The following is a 20,266-nucleotide window of genomic DNA, read 5'->3' as shown; positions in this document are numbered from 1 at the left end:
CCAAACCTAATATAAAAACTTTTCATTGTTTTATGCCTTAGCCGTGTTGGAGAAGGTGAAGAATGACCGAGTCACTAAAAAAGACATAAGGATGTCAATTTCAAACCGAATTGTTTATCGAAATTGAAATGAACTGTTTAAAATGAAACGGGTAAATTGATTATTATTTTATTTAAAGTTTACGTATCATATGAAAAGTATTAAACCATTAAATCGAATAAAATGAATGCAAAAAAAGCACTTACAAATTAAACAAACCAAAACCAAACTTGTAGTAAACCGTATAAATGCCGGAACCAATTACAAACCGATTAACTGAGATCGATTTTGATTCAAGAACTTGAAATCAATTAATAATAATTCAATTTTGGTTTTTAAAATCTTGATATACATCAGAACAATAAATTTTTTTTTGTTCTCGAGAAATGTATGGGGAACTATGGATTCAATTACAACATAAACCAAATCAAACCATTTAAAGTACTGAAAACTAGAATCGATATTCAAGAACCTTAGAATCAGTACATAGATCCAAAAAAGCAGGGAAATTTTTAGTTTTTAGGGTTTTGAGTGTGAATTGACCTTGTAAGATCATTCGAAATTGGGATCAATCACTGGCAATTATGGCACAGGCCAATTTAACGATCCGATTTCCGAATTTTGTGACTTTATAACCGTTCCATAGAATGCAAATGGGCAGTCGGCAAGTCATAGCACTGAATTACTTAAATTTTGCATACAGTCCAGCATATATGCCATGGTTTCAATTTCCAAGGCTTCTGACACCATGGAAAAGATTTTATTTGGATTTCAGTATCGATGGAGATCATTAATAACATGATATCAATACGTATCGGGGCAATAGAGTAAAAAAAGTAAGCTTTTTGCTTTAAAAAACCAAAAAATTAGTAATTGTATTGAAAACGGTTAGAATAGGCCGCTACGAACTGATACAGTCAATCCTTTTTGGCATCGATATCGGAGACAACCGATACAGGAGGCAAAACTAAAACCTCCTTGGACTATGGATGGCATGGAGAGGGAGGGAGTCTCTCATCTCTGGTTTTGCAGCATTGGAGGAAGAGGCACATATGGGAGACATGTTTAATACATGCTGGAATTCTGAGGGACCCATGTCTCCCACCAACTCCTACCCTTTCATCAAAACCTTAAAAATCACATGTAGATACAGTATTTGAGAAAATTAAATGTAAATATAAATATAAATAAATAAAAACAGAAACAGAAACAGTGAGAGAGAGATTCCCGGTCAAAAACGTCTCAAAATTAGCGAATTGAAATTGGTTCCCTTTCGTGGTCTCTACCTCATTAGACGACTTCCCCATGCTCCCCGAAAAATAGAATTCTTGGATCATACAGGTCATCAGCAGCGACTTTACAGATTCCAACTTCCAATACAGATTTCTTTCTTTGATCAAACGGGCCGTCTGCGACTTGGCGGTTTCCAACTTCCAAGTTCCAACTATTATTTTCAAAACCAGAACCCAAACCCAAACCCAAAAAATAATATTTGAATTCTGAAAACTAATCTTTCTCTATTTCTCAACCTCAACCCAAATCATCAACCTATTTCACTTCTTTTCTTTATTATTATTTTTTTTTTTTTTTGTTCTCAGTAATTTTTACTTGGAATTCTTTGACGAGGGTAGACGAGATTTTTAGTCATTCAAATCTATGAAACACACACGATGTTTCCTCGTATCAGTCAGAACCCAGAGGTGACGGTGCAAGTGCTCCACGAGTTTGAACAATCAAAACTCTTGGGATTCCAAGTCAAACGTACGAAACCCTTCGTTAATCTTTACTATAAATATAAAGCCATCACTAACCCAATTTGTATAACTTCCTTCCTTCCTTACTTACAGACTTGCAGAGCACCCAACAAATCCATCTGTAAGAAACTAAGCCCACACCACCACCACCACCACCTCTACCACAGAGACATTCAGACATGGCCATACCACTCAAATCTCCTCTGTTCTTTCTTCTGCTTGTCATCACTCTCTTCTCCTTCACAGAAGCTGCTCGTCCATTCAATATTTTGAAGGCTGGGGTTCATCCCAAGAAGAAGAATCTGGAGTTCTTTGATGGCTTGACTCTTGGAGCAATCAAGGAGTCAGGTCCAAGCCCTGGTGAAGGTCACAGCTTCACCAATGCAAAAACTATTGATGATAAAAAGTTCACCAACGTTCAGTTTCTTGGAGGGGTCAAGAATGCAGGCCCAAGCCCAGGTGATGGTAACAAGTTCACCAATGGAAAGACCCTTGGAGGGAATAAGACTTCCGGGCCTAGCCCACCTGGTGCAGGTAACAACTTCACCAATGGAGGGATTAAAACTTCGGGGCCTAGCCCTCCTGGTGCAGGTAACAAGTTCACCAATGGAAAGACACTTGGAGGGAATAAGACTTCAGGGCCTAGCCCTCCTGGTGATGGTAACAAGTACACAAATGGAAAGACGCTTGGAGGGATTAAGACTTCTGGGCCAAGCCCTCCTGGTGATGGGCACTAGTGATTCCCAATTAAGTCCCAAGACTCCCAACTCCTCCTCCTCCTCCTTCACAACCTTTTTATTTTATTATTTCATTTATTCAAATACGTGATATTAATACTGTAAAAATATAGGGATAAACATACAAGAATCGTCAGTGATAACCCAGTCTGAATGGGTGTGCTTACTAGACACAAAAATAATTCATTCTTTTTGCAGGTCTGAATCTTAGATCTCCAGTATTCTGGAACTTGTTTTTTTTTTTCTTACTGAACTTTGTAAATGAAGTTCTAAGTTGAATATTTTCCTCAATAAAGTGTATTTTTCTTTGAACTTATCATCTCATAGTTGTTCAACTCTCTCTCTCTCTCTCTCTCTCTCTCTCTCAATGGCACAAAATTTCAATTCAAAACTAGCCCTTCAAAGCTCTGTTTTGGATAACATGAATAATTTGAAAGGTAAAGGTGCATGGAGATGCTTTGAGTGACAAGATTACGGGAGAGTGTTTCCCACGACTTCTCAGTATGGGGTGAATCTCTCACTCTCACGCTACACCAATGGTTATTTAGAGAACGGTATCATTCACATGCATGGGATATCCACATAGTCAGGATAGGAAAGAGAAAATCATATAAATATCACATGCGAGAAGATAATAGAGTCGGCTCCTGTCCAGACGTCCAGTATCCTCGTCGGGCTGTATGTGCAGCGCCAGACACAATGAGGCATGAAAAGACCACCTCACCCCTGCCCGGACACAGTGAGGCTGCTGGACAGGATCTTTTTGGGAAGATAACTTAGCTCAATAGAAAATGCTAGATCATATGAATTTTCATTACGTCTTTAATATACAAATCAAAGGAGGCAGTTTCCCTTCACCCATGGTCAAGAAAGAATTCCTTCAATAGTGAGGAGAGTGTTATCGACTTTGTATAGCAATGGGGTAGAGTAATAAGGAAAAGGATTCTGTCCAGTCGTGGTGGAGGGAGCTGGAACGTCCAGCCCTGCTAAACGACATCAAAAATAGGGGTGGGATGGTCAATTCACAGGTGGGTCCCACTTGGGCCCCACATGTGAAATGGCCACCCCCACCCCTATTTTTGAGGTGGTTTCTGAGCGCTGGACCATCCAGCTCCCGCCACGGCTGGACAGGAGCCAGGTCCGAGTAATAATGACCTTAGATAATTTTACTTCTCCTTCACCCACGGTGGAGGAAAACGTTCCTCTGAATAAAAACACCAATTTATATATATATATATTTTTTATTTTTTTTATTTTTTTTACGCAACAATTTATATATTTCATCAACGTTAAGGTATTATTATATATGCATAGCACGCATTAATATTATAAATTTTGAGTAAGTTTTACTCCACCCGTGGAATAGAGAAATCTCTTCTACACTGTGATCATGTATACAAGATCGAAAATACCCTTTTCTATGCTAAATGAAAGGGTCGTAGATGTCCTTAATTAGAAATTGAGATTCCCTCTTTGTAGAGAAACTCCGTCTTAATTAAGAACTTATCGTGTCAAGAGGTTCAAGTGTGTCACACATTCTCAAACCTATTCCAATCCACGTGTTTACTTTGATCCAATTCCTATAAATTGTGTGTTGAGTTTGAGTCAAGTTGTGGATCATATTGAAAATTGCAACCTAAAGCTTAGGAGTCAACAGATTCACTTTTCCTGATAGTAACCCAAACTTCTAACGTTCATAAGACACTCAACATCATTAAGCAATGGTTCACCATCAGACCAGCTGGTTCCCATACTTCACAACTCTTGGAGGGGTCAAGAACTCCGGCTCAAACCCTGGTGAAGGCCATAAGTCTACCAATACTCAAACCCTAGAAGAGATCAGGAAGAAGCACTCGGGCCCAGCTGCGATGGTAAGGGATACTAAGCCAACTTTTGGTATGCTTTCTTGGAATGCATTCTAAGTACATTTTACATTATATTTCATCAAGGTTAAGAAATTATATATGCACAACATATTGATGCAATCCTTAAATTGCATCTTATTATTTATTTTGATTTATGATGATTTTTTAATGAGGTAAGCTATCAATATCTGATCGTCTGGCATGTAGGGACATCAACATTGATGGAATTTTTCATTTCACTAGAAGTTAGATGGTAAAATCACATATTTTTTAATCAATTCATAATTTTATTTTGATTGATGGGTTAGGTCAAGCCCATAAGTTGTTTACTAAATTAGATTTAGAGTACAATGTCATAGTTATCAAGTAATTGAAATTCCTTTTATCCAATTCTTAAAATTCTATGCCGTGCGTTGAAAATTAACACTTGAAAAGTACCAAACTTTTGACTTTGGTAAACAGTCAACGTCATTAAGCACTGTTTAGCCATCTGATGCACCTACCTCCCAGCTCCTCCCGGGCTATCAAGCGGGGAATAAGCTTCCAAATTTTGACTTTTTGGGAAGAGACTTGGGACTCAAGGTTTTTTGCGCTGACTTTTGGAGAAGAGCATCTTATTCCTGAGGGGTCATACACTCAGATGGTGGACTCTCTGTTGGGTTTTGCTACTGTGAATCTAGTATAGCAGAAATTTTCTATAAACCTATTACCGGACGGTCAAACACTCGAAAATTTTCAAAAAAAATGTGAAAAGTGCATCGAATGTGGTTTTTTATGGTGATGAAGCATTTGAGAGTTCATAACACTTCGTGGGTTCACACTTTACAGTATCATTTCCCCAATTGGAAACTCGTTTCCTTTCAGCTTTGATGGTCAAAAACTGGACCACTGATCTACCCTTGGCCTCTTCGCATACAAAACCCAAAAAACGGGCCAATCACAAGTTCACAACCTATCACCGTGGCAAAGGTTCACTGACCCATTCTAGGGTTCACGAATCTTGTAGGATTTTATTATAATTTCTAAAGATCGAGTTTCCCTCTACTCATGATGAATAAGATCCCATTCACAGAGGGGCAGGAGAGGACGGGAAAGTATTTTGGAACATACTAAAACTCTGAGAGGAGTTTGTGAACCTTAGAATGGTGGGTGAACCGTCCCCTATGGGTGGAGGGAAACTTCGTCCCTTGTTAATAGAGTTTGTTTTGCACGCATTTTTTTGTTTTTTGAGACTTGGATAGAAGTCACCCTTAAAAGCTACCCAATAAGAAAAGGGTGCCCAAATTACCTTTATAATTTTATTTTTTTTTAATGAAGGTTACATGTATATTGAGATACTCACATTGGATATGTGATACTTACATTCACACGAAATCCCATCAGTAACCTTGAAAAGCAGTTTTTTTTTAAAAAAATAAATCTCCCAATTCGATGTTGATCACTTGATCCCATTTTTTGCATTTTATGTTTTGCAATAGGTCGGAAGAGAATCCTTCAAATCGGCAAGTACTTCTGAAGTTGAAATCCAAGCTTAAGCACTTGGTCTTACAAGGGGTAAATGTTTCAGTGGTTATTCTACAAAAAAAACCCTATCAACTTGGTTGTTAGGGTGTTGTTGCGTCAAGAAATCTCCGGTGCAGTGTTTCACATTTATATTACTCTTATCATATTTCATTCTTATATGCTGATTATTTGGTTCAGACTTAATCATCGGAGTTACCACGAATTAACCTCGGATTTTATCCAATCATTCTCTATCTCTTCAATAGATCATTCACCTCAGCAAGTTCAGGATTAAGCGACAGCAGATGTTAACTTGAATTGTACCCAAATTGCCAAACCGACGATGGATATTTACCGGGTCATATTTAGTTCGGGTTGGTGAGTTACTTGGATTGTGCAACCCTGTTTTGGTGGATGGTTAACAAGGAGAAAGCCCAGATCCAGTCCACTGTAGACGACTGGCCTAGGGAACTCACATTTACCATGTGTTTTGTGTTTTTGAGGACTCATGGATCCTCCTATGACTTATCACATCGGTGGGCAGCCCAGATAACTATCCACTTCCCCACAACATATTCACACTTATCAGGCTCTGTTTGGGGAGAAGGTTTTTTGGTGGATGGAAGATAAATACTGGCATAGTGATGGGGAAGAAAATCCTTTCATCAATGTTAAGGTATTATATATGCATAGCATGTATTAATAATACAAAGGGGAAAAAAAATGCTGCTAGGTTGCGTGGTTCTCGTGCACATACACAAGAGCGTGTGAAATTAACACCTAACCTCTCTTGAAATAAAAAATTGCATCCACACTGATATAGGGACTACACAACCAAGCAACGGAGCAACATTCTCTTGCCCTATTACAAATTTGGAAAAAGTTTTTCTCCACCATGGAGTAAAGAAATCTCTTTTTCAGTGGTTATAACATTATATGATTGAACTCTTGTGTCATCATTAAACCTCTACACCTTTTTATACGTGATCAAAAATACCTTTCCATGGGCTAATTGAAAGTGTTAGATGTCAGCTATATGATAAAAATTGTTGTTTTTTGTTTGAGAAAGCGAAATAATCCACCATTTGAGTGCCTCTCTTTCTTTAGTGGAATACAAGCATGTGTGGATCGCAGAGGGAGGTGAATCAACCAGTAGATTACATTGCCTCCTTACCTATGGGTGATGTGGAGATTATTCTCCAACCGATTGATTTTCCGGAAGAAATTTGTAAATTCGTTAAGGGGGATATTGATTTCTATAGCTACTATCGATTGTAACTTCCTTGTTTTTGACACTTTGATTAATACGGGGTCTGTTCTGTTTTAGTTAGGGGCCTCCCATTTCCCTTTTTAAGGATTTTTTAAAGATGTTCTAAGTGACTTCCTGTTTTTTCGTTTATATTTATTTTTTTTCTTCTTTTAATATACTTTACTTATCCCAAAAAATAAAACCCTAAAATGCATTCCAAAGATTGCATACCAAACTAGTAACCCAAACTTTTGAGGTTCATAGAAAGTCAAAGTCATCAGATCCGCTGGTTCCCATACATTTCCTGGTGTGTCAACGGTGGGGAATTAAGGTTCCAAGTTAATGACTTTTGGAAGGAAACCCACCCGGGATTCAAGGTTCTACGCTGAATTCTTACCATTATTTCAAATGCAAAGCCTTCGCAAATTCACAATTCATTGCCCTACTCACCTGCAAAGCAACAAATACATCTTAAGAGAATGGCAAGAGAACTCAAATCTCCCCAATTCCTTCTTCTCTTTCTCTTTCTCTTCTTGGCGAGCTTTATTTTCTTCTTCACAGAAGCTGCTAAGGAGAACAACGAGGTACTTTTTGACTTGCCGGTTGAACGAACCAGAAAGTCGGATCCAAGCTCTGTTGGTGAAGGCCAATATCGCCAGGCAGCCTGTCCCCCCAGCCTTGGTGATGATCACACTCATGGAGCGGTCGAGAACTCCGGCCCAAGCTGCTATGGTGTAGGACACTAGTAATTTACCGACTTGCACCTACGACACCTAAGTTCCAACTCCGGCGTCACACCTTTATTTATTTATATATAGAAAAGAGAACACTATCTGAGCACTTGAGGTGCTCTGCCCTTAGTTAGTAAATATGCGTATAATACGTGTATTATATGTGTATCCGAATTTTTTAACATATAATTCATATTTTTATAAAAAATGTGTTTTTAATCGATGTGTTTTTTAATCGATCGAGTATTATACGCTTTTTTTTTTTTTTTTTAAATACCCAAAAGATTAGAATTTAGGGAAACGATTTCACTTTCCCTTTCGTCCCTTTCGATTTGCGTTGAACATCCAACCGTAGCAGGCAACTGTTCGCAACAAGAGTCGCCCTCCATCTCCAATCATCCTCCCCATCTCCGTTCAACAAAGCGGCACTTAAGTCTTGTACTCTCCTCTTGTTTCTCTGGTCTTTGAACTTTGATGGTGGTAATGAAGCAAATGAATCTGGTGTGATATTGGCGAGAACGGCTCAATCTCTATTCTATTTTATTCTTGTTTTTCTGTCTCTTGTAGCTAATGTGTACAGTGGAGATCCATATCTGGAACTCTCCCTCTTGTCTTGTGTTGGTTAATTAGTGGGAACTCATCCCCCTTCACAAGAACACATCTGGTTAAAAATATATGGTTATTTCATTGTAGATAGAAAGAAATGTAATGTTGGAAGAATGATTTAATGATAAGGTAATCAACTTGCTCATCTCATTTTCAGACAATCTACATTCATTTTTTGTAGATTATTGATATTTTGATATGTTAAATGATAATCTTAGAGATGTTATATAGCATATTATATTATTGTGTTTATTTTAGTTCATAAAATCATGATATTATTTTGTTTATTAGGTGATGAATGCATGTTATATAATGAATATATGTCCGCTTTTTTTAAAGTATTATTGTCGTCTATGCCGTATTAAACATGTACTGTATTATTACCGTATGCATTTTATGAAGTCGGATTTTTGAAAAGTATTATTACCATCTAGTCCGTTTAATTGCCGTACGTATCCGTTCCCATTCAATTGCCGTTCCCGAACTTACTAACTAAGCCTCTGCCCTGCATCCAGACACAGGGAGCGTACAGAATGATTGCCACACCCCCCATGAAAAAGGTGGAAATTGGCTGTCATTTTACACACCCCTGTGTTTGGGTAGGGGCATATGCATCCAAGACACAAGTTACCAGGTAGCGGTCTTTCTCCCTTATTTATTGTTTCATTTATTCAATTACATGAATAATACCGTATTTTTTTGGCAGATCTGTATCTTATGGATCTCTTAATGAAGTTCTAAATTGAATATTTTGCCCATTACAGGGATTTTTTCTTTGAACTTAGCAGTTAGAAGTTCAATTTTTTTAGAGAGAGAGAGAGAGAGTAGTTTCAGCCTAATTAACATGACTCAGTATCTTAATCATGTCAAAGTAACTCGACTCTAATCTAACTCATTTATTTTGAGAGAGAGAGAGAGTAGTTTCACGTCAACCTGTTTTTTTTATTTTTTTGGTAGAAGCAAAATCTATTGAAAGGAACGGATTACACTCCTGGACTCTGAAATATAATCAATAGAGACACAGGGAACGGAGTTGGGCCAAACTCACTATCCGTTAAGAATAGGACCCTCCTAGCAAGGGAGTCTACAATAGTGTTGACATCCCTTGAAATAAAACGAAAAGAAATATCGTCAAGATAGGAGACCAAGTGTTTAATATCAGTCATTATTGATCAAAGCACTTCCTTAGAGACTTCACATAGGAAGTTGATAATTTTCTGGTTGTCACTTTCCACCATAATGGAATAGGTGGCTTGGGAGATTCAGGCGGGCTAGCACTCTTATGACGGGATCAAACATACATTAATATTTTATCTATTGATCAATATATAATTGATTCAGAAGTTAGCCTCCCATCTGGTGTTACATTCTTTATGACTGCAGTGCATGGAGATCATTAAGTCAATAGGGCATGTTAAATCATATAGAATTTATGTTATATGAGTTGTTTTAGGTATATTATCATAAAAAAAGACATTGGAAAAAAAAAAGCTTAAATTTCAAAACAAATGCTTAGCGAATCTATATATTTCATCAATATCAAGGTATTATATATGCATAACATATTGATGCAATCCCTGGCAAAGCGGGTGCTATTGGTGATGTGTACGATGGTATGGTCCATTTTCGATCCATGGCTTGTTGATCTGTGTCATCCTCAGCCATGAGCTTTCACATTTTCATAATAAAGCTCTTTTATCAAAAAAAAATATTGATGCAATCATAGAATTGGATCATATTATTTATTTTGATATATAATTAATTTTTAATTGTAATTAGGCTTAATTCTAAGGTTTTTAATTATTTTGATTGATTGGCTAGCCCAAACCCATGAATTTTCTAATAAATTTAAGGGCAAGAAATCTCCACTTGGTTGCATGGTCTCTACACAAGCGTCTAAGCAATGGGTGAGCGCGCCTGGGTATCTACCCAGGGGGCAGGGGGCACAGGCGTAAGCTCACAATGCCCTATGAGAGGGTGTAGGAAACATGACCAAGTACAAATCTTTTTCCCTAAATGTAAATTGAATGGGGGGGTGATTCCTACAAGGGCAGTGTAAGAACTAAGAAGGAATCCGCACACTACACCAATGAAAGGCTAAATAATGGTATCACTCATATGAAGTCCACGTGGTCAAAATAGGAGAGAGAGAGTGTAACTAAGGACCCCATTCTTTTTTATGTGATAAGGGTATAATATGTATGTTTCCTTTTCCCAAATTACATTTATTGTTTCTCTTTTCTGAAATCTTGAAGAACTATAATATATTTTATGGGGAAAATGTTTTGGGGGAAGGGAACAGGCCATGCCCAAACACAATGGCCCATATTTTATCCTGTTGTGCTGGTTGAGCACATCAACGCCTTCTATCAAATGCGTGCATCACATCTTCAAACCAATTTCAACCCATTTGTTTACCACTTCGTGTCAAAATTTTATGGGAAGTAGTGTTTTAGTCAAGGTGTGTGGCCTTCCCTAGCACTCCCATATGTCGATCTCTCTCTTCTTCAAAACAAGTGGACAAAGGTATTTTTTCACATGAAAAGGGGAGAGAGATTTATGAGAGTGCTAGCCTCCTGGACATAGTTCTTTTTTCACAAATTTTATTATGTTGAATTTTCTTTTTCCTATTGAAAATTACCAAACTGTTGACGTTGATAAACAGGCAACGTCATTAATGCAATGTTTCGCCATCAGATTAGCCGGTTCCCATGCTCCTCTCGGGCTTTCACGCTAACTTTTGAGAGGAGAAATCTGAACCACAAAAAGGGACCAATGGAAATCAACACTCAAACAGTGCACTCTCTATCAAGTCGATTTGTATCGGTATTCAAGTATCTACTCTTTTAAACTTTTTACCAAACAATAACCCTAGTGAGAATGCAACTGTGATGGATCAGAGAGAGTAAGCAAACCCGCAAGTTCTGTTCTACAAGAAATTTATTATTCCTGATTACCATGAAACAATGTGAAATGGCCTAAATATGATAAGGGGTCACGTTCTCTATGCCACAGTGTAGGTTGAGCACAGACACATGGGTCTGCCACTCAAGGGGGGTAGGGTGGTCATTGCACACACACCCATATGTCTGGGCGCAGCCTATGCCCCCGGCACAGAGAACATTCTCCCATATAATAACATAAAGAGAAAATCCAAATTAAAGGTAAAAATTGGATCAGAGGGATTGGCTTGGGGTTTAGCTGGTCCAACATGAAAGTGACTTGTTTGGTTAGTGGATTGTTTGGGTGTCAACTTAAACTGTACCCAAACCTGAAAGTATCCGAAGTGCCAAACCGACTATAGATTGTCGAGATCTTCGATTTGATATGTATTTCATTCCATGTTGTTTTAGAATCCAAATCAAATCGGGTGGGTTTCTGGGAGGCAGTTTTGTACTTTTGTGGGTTAGGATTTCTCTATATTGTATCTTTATATAATGGTTATCTCTTTGAGAGATGTGAGGGTTGTGACAGAGTTTTTGTATTTTCTTCATAGAAATAGTAGATCTGGGACTATCACTTTGCCGTGGATGTAATCTATCTTCTTGGGGGTGAACCACGTAAAACTCTCTTTCTTGTGTGTGTGTTTTCTCTTTCCCTTTGTTATTTTCTGCAAAATCGTCATTCTGTTGTGTGGTTTTTCAACAACTAGTATTTACCAGATCATTTTCAATTCGTGTTGGTGAGTTTATTTGGGTTGTGCAGCCCTGTTTTGATTGGTTAATGATTTCCTTTGGATGGTTAATCGGGAGAAAGCTAGCCCAGATCCAGTCTACCGTAGACTGGCCTAGGGAACTCACATTACCATGTATTTTTTTGTTGTTAAGGGCCCATGGATCTGTGATTACATCAGTGGGCTGCCCATATAAATAGCCCAGCCCACTTCCTGACAACGTATGAACTCACTTATCAGGCTCTGTAGATCTGGCCGTAAATGTACCAGTATTTGTGAAGGACCACCCCCAGCCCAAATCCTAATTCCTAATGCCAAAAGGAATGGATAAAATATGCTTTGCTTCCTCATTCGGAATAAAACCAAAAGAATAAGGGATTAATCCTATCTGTGTGTGCCCCCAATGAATTACGTCGGCTACCACACGGGGTCCAGAGGCAATGGGGAGGTTAGGAATGTGCACATTGGGCAGAGTGGTACCCAAGCATCGTTGTAAATATCAACAAGATGCTATTTTCTAGGAAAATTATTTTCTCCAATTCCCTAAAGTTCAGCAGTGCGGTAGTACGGCAGTGGAGGTGCCGACATATGGTAGCTTGGACATCCAATGATCCGAACTCATTGACTATGTTGAGCTTGGACCATTGGATGTCCTAGCTGCCACGTGTTGGCATCTCCACCTAACACTGCTGCAATGCCAAGTTTTAAGAATTGGAGAGGATAATAATCCCATTTCCCACCTTACCCCACAGCCTAGCTAAATGGAGTGTTTGGCCCTTAATAAGGCTTGTTAGGCCAAAAACTGTTGGATCGCACAGTAGCTTCCAAAAAAAATTGGTATTAAAGAAATAAGGGTTTTCTTCAAATTGTCCATACGAACAAATGCACCCTTGAATTTTCACTATTTCCAAATGCACTCCTACTTTTCAAACTTTGTAATATTCTAGTCCAATCCGTTAGTTAGGGATATTAGACGTTGGTTTCAGGGGATCTAATGATTAAAATGCCCTTATGATAAAAACCCACCAAAATTAAATAGTGAAGTGATCAATTGTCCTCATTTTCTCCAAATCGTTTAGGATTAGAAACTAAAAATTGAATAAAACATAAAATCATCCAAAAAAGATGCAGGAAAATCGCATAAATAAAATATAAAATCATCCAACAAAACAAATTTTCCTGTAAGACTTCTTCCCTATTATCCTTGCCCACATAACTCTTTTGGATTTATGGTATTAGAAAACAGAGTTTCGAGTCCCTGCCCGCCACCATTAAATGTCCAATGAAAGGGAAAAGCCTAGAATATTTTATTAATGGACAATTTTTAACAATAAGACTGCAACATAGGCTACAGGAAAGCAACGTAGGTTTGAAGTATTGTCGTAGGTTTGAAGTATTGTTCTTGTTATTTTACATTCTCTAAAGCTATGAAAAATATTGATGTGGTACTCGTTTGGAGTATTGTTCTTGTCATTTACATTCTTTTCCCTCTATAACTAATAATGATGGTGGAAGCAAATAAATTCCACAAGAGTATTAGTTTCACAAGCATAAGAAGAACATTTCATATGATCATGATGAGGGAATCACGGATTTAGCTTATAGAATTGTTGACGAGATCGATTATCGCTGCCGACATTAATATCGGTACTGATATGTATCCGGTCGTATCAGGCCAATACAAGATCATAAACCTATTTTTTCAATTTAAAAAAAAATCAAATCCATACAGCATTGGTTGATCCATTTCGATCAATATTGACTGTTACCGATACCGATATGACAAATCGAATATAATGCATGTAGCATTGTTTAATAATAAATAACCAAAATTTTATACCCCATCAGGATTTTTTTTTGATAAGAGTACCCCATCGGGATGTTCTGTATGAAATGGAGATGTCCAACCAAGTTTGGTATACATTTTCCCATCAAACAAAAACGTTTGGTATACATCCCACTCAGATCATACCAAGACAACTCCTTGGCCCCATCCACTTGCATAGAGAAATTTGTTTTTGTAATTTTAGGAAGCCTCTGAAGAACTTACTAAACATAAATAATCGCCATATCTTCTTTTTCTTCTTTTTTTTTGGGTAAGAGCTATATCTTCTTTTTCTGATAACTCAAAAAGGTGTAACTATAAAGGAAAAAAGATCTCTACTTGGTGGTGTTTTCTATGCCCTCTCACAAGGCACCGTGAGATGATGCTTCTGCGACTCTGCCCCTGGATCGATACCCAGACGTGCTCACCAATTGGCCCAGATGCTTAATAAGGAATGTTTTATTAACACCCTTTAAGATCTCAAAGAAATAATTTATAAACTATCAAAAAAAAAAAAAATTTATTATTTTATGTGTATTTTTAAAATGTGTACGACACTAACAATTTTTTATAATAACATAATAATAATTCATTTTTAAAATTATTCAAAAAGTCTTTTTTTTTTATAGATTAACAAATTTTTAAGAATAAGACAAAGGATAATCAAAAGAAGGTTGTAAAGAGTATGTTTTCAAAGTGACAGTTTTTTTTTTTTTAAAGTAGAAAAGAAGACTATTCATTCATGCACGCCCAACACCAAACAAAGGAAAACAAAATACATAAGATAGATAGAGAGCATGTTATACCCGCACCCCGAGAGTATGATTAATTATTAATTCTTCCCCGTGACGTGTAGTTATCACTACCACGTATGCCGGTGAGTTGTTCTCACTGGTGGTCAAACCCAGCTATATTGACCATAGTACGAGGTTGCCTGTGGAAACTAGTCGGGACCATGGAGGTTGCCCCTTGACGTGTCAGGGGTAGGTAGTTGACCAAATTTTATTGTGTGCTTACTGCCCTCTCAAAGCCCTCGAAGTGTGGTCCAAAGGCCCTGACCTCTTATGGTGGGAACCACCTTCCTACTCGCATCGGAGGCAAGGTTACTGGCTGCCTCCGACCCTGCATCCAATGCTGCTAACAAGGACCCTTGTGGGTGAGACCCTGTGGCTAAGGTGCTATTGGTGCCCTGCCATGTTTGACCCTACCCAAATAGACCCTAGGTTACACTTATGAGGCCTTATCCAAATAGGCCAATAAATGTGAAGTCTATATGAGAGAGAGGGGTAAGACTGTTCCTTAGTCTTTCTTTTTTCTTTCTCTTTCCTAACCTAATCGTGAAAGGAGAGGAGAGCTTTGAAGAGAGGAGGCGGCAAGGAGGAGAAGGAGGAGAAGGAAGGGAAGAAGAAGAAGGAAACGGCTGCTGGGTTTGGAGCTTTAAAGAGGGCACCTCGTGTGTACCTCAAACCAGGTAAGCCAAGTGCCCTTTTCCCCCATTTTTCTCTCTTCCCCCTTGCTCGTTTGAGCTTGGGTGGTTCGTTGGTTGCAGCCCCAAGATGGGGATTTCTTTTTGGAAACCCAAAGGGTTAGCTCGAGCCATGTGTAGTTTCCCCTTGTAGGATGCTATCCCATTTTCATTACAATCCTATAAAGACCTCTATTTTGACCTCTTGCTGAATCTATTTGATTCTAAAGCTTCAACCACCAAAGAAAACCCCAAATCTGGATTTTTGAGCTTTTGATCCTTTAAACCCCCTTAAATCTTTGAATGTTGAGTGTTTCTAAGACCCAAATAGACTCCAAGACACCCCTCCCTAGTCCCTTGAGGCTTAGAGAACCAAATGGGACAACCCTGGGCTTTTAAAGACCTTGAAATCACACTTGGGTTGCATCGGAGGCAAGACTGCGTGAGTCCGATGTTTGCCTCCGATGTGTCTCCGAGCTCGCAGGAAGGTCTGAGGCAGCTCGCGAGTCCGACGTTGCCTCCGATGCGGTTTTTAAGGCTTATAACTTATGTAAACGGTGGGATTTCTCTATGAGGCCTCCCCTACACTCTCTCACACTCTTATTCACTTCCATAGGCGCCAACATATGTGCAATGGGGTGATTTTGAGCGGGAATCATTGCGCTTATACAAATTCCATTTGAAGTAATTGGTGAGTGGGTTTGGGTGACTGTTTGAGCTTGTTTACTATTGCTTATTCATGCAATTATGAATTATATTGTGACATTATCATTCAAGCATGATTGCATATTTGCATTTATTCTTATTCGATGATGATGATTTGGATGATATGGATTTGTGTTGGGTTACGGTGCGAAGTACGCACCAACCCCCGTATACGTGGAATTGTATATTGCATCTCATTCTTGCTGTATGCGCCGTGTTGTGCTGGTACCGGTGTTAGATGGAATGGGACGTTGACACACCCGGATGTACCTCTCAACACGATAGGATTCATGTAGTGTGTTAGGTGGTAAATGGCTCAGTTCCCTATGCTACGACCCTTACCAACAGGGGTTTAGGTGTTGGGTAGCCAGAGCACCTGCTGCCTGTGGAGAGTTAGAGAGGCCAGGCCAGGGGTAGTAATGGTTATCGGGGTCTGCCTCTGGGTGGTGATGACTACGACCGGCGCGGGCTCCATAGTAATAATTGAGGTTGCATTGTGGTGAGAATGGAAGGATCCACAATGTCTTCCCGAGTTATTGCAGTAGCATATACCCATTGACTTAGCATTGTGTGTTAGGTGGTAAATGGCTCAGTTCCCTATGCTACGACCCTTACCAACAGGGGTTTAGGTGTTGGGTAGCCAGAGCACCTGCTGCCTGTGGAGAGTTAGAGAGGCCAGGCCAGGGGTAGTAATGGTTATCGGGGTCTGCCTCTGGGTGGTGATGACTACGACCGATGCGGGCTCCATAGTAATAATTGAGGTTGCATTGTGGTGAGAATGGAAGGATCCACAATGTCTTCCCGAGTTATTGCAGTAGCATATACCCATTGACTTAGCATTGTGTGTTAGGTGGTAAATGAATTAATAATAGCATGCACCATGGACTATTTGTGATTGTGTGATTGTGCATCCCCTTTTCTCTCTCACTAGCTCGGTGGAGCTAACCCCCGTGTACACATTCTTTTTAGATTTCGATGCAGATGATTACTGTGGAGCCAGAGACCGTGACTGAGGATCATGGCGATGGTTGCCCATGATGATTGTGCATACGGGCTGTATTGATACTTGGGACTTGTTCCCTTCTTTTGTTTTTTTTTGGGGCCACGTGCCTTGTATAAATATTTATTGTTATACTTGTTTTGGGGTAGTTATGCTATGGTCATTCAGGATATCCATCCAAACTATTTATGTATCACTTAGCCATGTGAACATGAGGTAACTACTGTAAACGCTTCCGCTTATTTTATGATCGTTAGAAATGTAATATTCCTTTGTCTTTCGCACTCTGATATTATTGTATTGTAATATTGGTTTATGACTGTGAGTTGGCCACTGCATCGAGATCCTGGCGGTGAGGTGGGATGACGCGTGTCACCCCAATCATACCCTGATATTGTAATTTATCCCTTGTCGGGATAGGGGTGTGACAGAGCATGCTAAATACAAGGTATGGATATACGGTATCCAAAATCAATGAGTGAAAATTGACCCGGTCTCACATACCATTGACTGGATCATCCAGAGTAGGAGATGGACTACAACCATATCCCTAGAGAAAAAGCTGTAGACACAACCAAAGATAAGCGCATGCACATAGGGCCAATAGAAGGGGGCAAAGTGACAGTTGAGAGCACATATTCTATACAACTTATCTCTTTTAACTCATGTGGCATGATAAATGGAGCCCTAATTTTATGGATAAGTAAACTCGAAGCTCCTTTATTGTCATGACATATGTTTATCCAAACCGTCTTTGTCAAGTGGCAAAATATAATATTAAAATTTTCAAAACTAAACTAGAAGAGAGCAAGCGCTTATTCCACCATGTGGTTCATCTAATACTCATATTAATTTGGTACACAATAATTATGACCATTCATATTTGCTAACAAAATTTCAACCTAATACAAATTTTACATGAAAAAAATGAGTAAAAGATATGAACAACATAGGTTGGATGATGAAATTGCATAAAGAACAATCGACTACAAATGGAACATATGATGGAGTTAGACTATCAAATTTAACATATGACTAACCCAAAGCTGACCCTGCCTATCCATATAACTGGAATTTTTAATCAGCCAAAAAAAATAAAAATTTTATTCTAGAGACATGGCAAACATATAGTTGTCAGAGTACATGAATCCTACAACCACAAAGTGGAATTAGGTCAAACTGTCGTACTGACTTCAACTATCGTTTAGGCATATGTCTTGTAAGAAAAATCAGATGGACCATTCTACTACCTTTTTTTCAACGGAAAATAATGAATAAAGGTTGAAGCGAGAATCGAACATAACTTGGGAGGGAAAATTGAATGGTCAGGGTCTCATGGCCTATATAATTCACATAACCTTATGTGATTTGCACATAATATCTTCATGTGGTAGTTTGGCTGTCCTAAATTTTATGAACAGCTATAGCCAAAGTCCATTGCTAACATGTCAAATTTCGATCAAAAAATTGTTTATTATGTAACAAAGCAAATCTTGTTTCATTTTGTGTGGTCCTTGATTTTGGTGGGGAGGATGCTGGTTTTGCCTTTTTTTCTTTTTTTTTATAATAAAAGAAAAATGATTGGAGAGTGGAGACAACCCTAATTTTGACTTGGATGAAGCTATCATTTTCTTTATTCTAATAAGATCACTTATTTTATTATCAAGAGGATAAATGATGTAACAATAGAAAGTGATGTTTTCGGAAATCACAAGACAAATCTGAGCTACCCATCTTTATGTTTTTTTTTTTTTTTAAAAAATTTGGACCATTTGTTCTCACTTAAAATCAAGAGAATCCAAAGCAATGTCTAGAGTACTAGTACTTATGCATGGACATAAACAAGATGCATATCAACACACAATGAACTATTTGATTGAATTCAACTCTAAAATTTTACATGTGTTTAATCTAAACCATGTCAGGAATGCCAACCTTGGTTTGGTAGTTGGCGCCACTCCTCGTAAGTGTGTGCCTGAGGTACACGTCTCCAATTCGACACTTGTACTCTCCACTCATTAAGTGTGGCCCCTCCTTGGGACCCCTTTTGGCTCCTCGTGGGCTTTCTATTTGCCCCTTCATGGATTTGGCCCCTAGTGGGCAATCTTAGCACACACACTTTAAAAGAAAAAAGAAAAAAATCTAAACCATGCCCATTTCATCCAATGGGCACATCATTTGTCCACAAGTTTTCCTTCACAAGCGGTGAATGAGAATCCATTCATCTCAGGCTTCAAATGCGTATGGGAGGATATTTTGGGAACATACTAAAATCATATAGGGATTTGTGAACCCTAGGATAATGTGGTGAAAGTGAATTGAAAAAAAAAAAAAAAAAGGTGAGAGAATGCTGTCTGGGCCACTAGCACTTGCATGTGCATGCTGGCCAATGAGAACGCATGTGCAAGCATCAACCTGGACAGGATTTCCGCCTTTACATGAGGGCAGCACAGTACTATATCAAGGTGTAGGAGCCACACTGGCTAAGTGACCAGGTAACATTTAAAAAAATATATCCTTGTAATAAAAATAGGGCTCATGTTCTCTGTGCCGCAGTGTAGACTGCGCCCAAACACATGGGCCTGCTACTCAGGGGACAGGGTAATCATTGCGCCCACCCCTATGTGTCTGGGCACAGCCTGCGCCCCGGCACAGAGAACATTCTCCCATAAAAATATTTCGACTATTATTGGATAAATAGTCCCCAAGATCTCGTTCTGGATCGCCCATCCCCCAAGGATCTACTCCTGCAAAGCGCTATCCAGATCTAAGCTTTACTGGGTAATGGTGGGCCCCAAATGGTAGAAATGGTCTACCAAATGGTTGAGATCACCCTCTAAACTCTGACCGTTGTTCAGGAAATAATCCACCTGTCATGGAATGGATGGCCAAAGAAGACTAACAAACGCCGGATAAGCATATTTGGACGATGATGATGAGTCGTGACGGTAACACCTCACCTTACCTACCGCACTTCCGTCGCTCGCATGTCGCTGTCACGTTACATACTTTTCCATATGCGCTGTCTTCTCCTCGTCGATCCCGGGTCCCAATCCCACACACTATTAATTGGACTTCCATGGCTTCTCATTCTCTCCCCTGTTCTTACCTGAT

At 38.9% G+C, this 20,266-nt stretch overlaps 1 protein-coding gene across 1 annotated transcript; it reads left to right on the top strand.

Annotated features, from left to right (window-relative positions):
• The first annotated feature begins 1,972 nt into the window (after nt 1-1,972).
• On the top strand, nt 1,973-5,930 carry LOC122658194 (translation initiation factor IF-2-like). Its single transcript, XM_043853105.1, has 3 exons — nt 1,973-2,529; nt 4,272-4,401; nt 5,874-5,930. Exons 1-3 carry the CDS (start codon nt 1,973-1,975, stop codon nt 5,928-5,930), a joined length of 744 nt encoding a protein of 247 aa, XP_043709040.1.
• The last annotated feature ends 14,336 nt before the right edge of the window (nt 5,931-20,266 follow it).

This window comes from Telopea speciosissima, chromosome 4 (assembly GCF_018873765.1).
Source record: "Telopea speciosissima isolate NSW1024214 ecotype Mountain lineage chromosome 4, Tspe_v1, whole genome shotgun sequence".
Taxonomy (NCBI): domain Eukaryota; kingdom Viridiplantae; phylum Streptophyta; class Magnoliopsida; order Proteales; family Proteaceae; genus Telopea; species Telopea speciosissima.
The sequence above is the reverse complement of the archived record's forward strand: the minus strand, read 5'-3'. Positions and strand labels throughout refer to the sequence as shown.

Bases quoted from the DNA above. Each gene is read 5' to 3' on its own strand.
- LOC122658194 (XM_043853105.1), top strand. From the start codon at position 1,973: ATGGCCATACCACTCAAATCTCCTCTGTTCTTTCTTCTGCTTGTCATC. The intron at 2,530-4,271 runs GTGATTCCCAAT...CCATCAGACCAG, and splicing joins CCTCCTGGTGATGGGCACTA to CTGGTTCCCATACTTCACAA. The intron at 4,402-5,873 runs GTAAGGGATACT...GTTTTGCAATAG, and splicing joins ACTCGGGCCCAGCTGCGATG to GTCGGAAGAGAATCCTTCAA.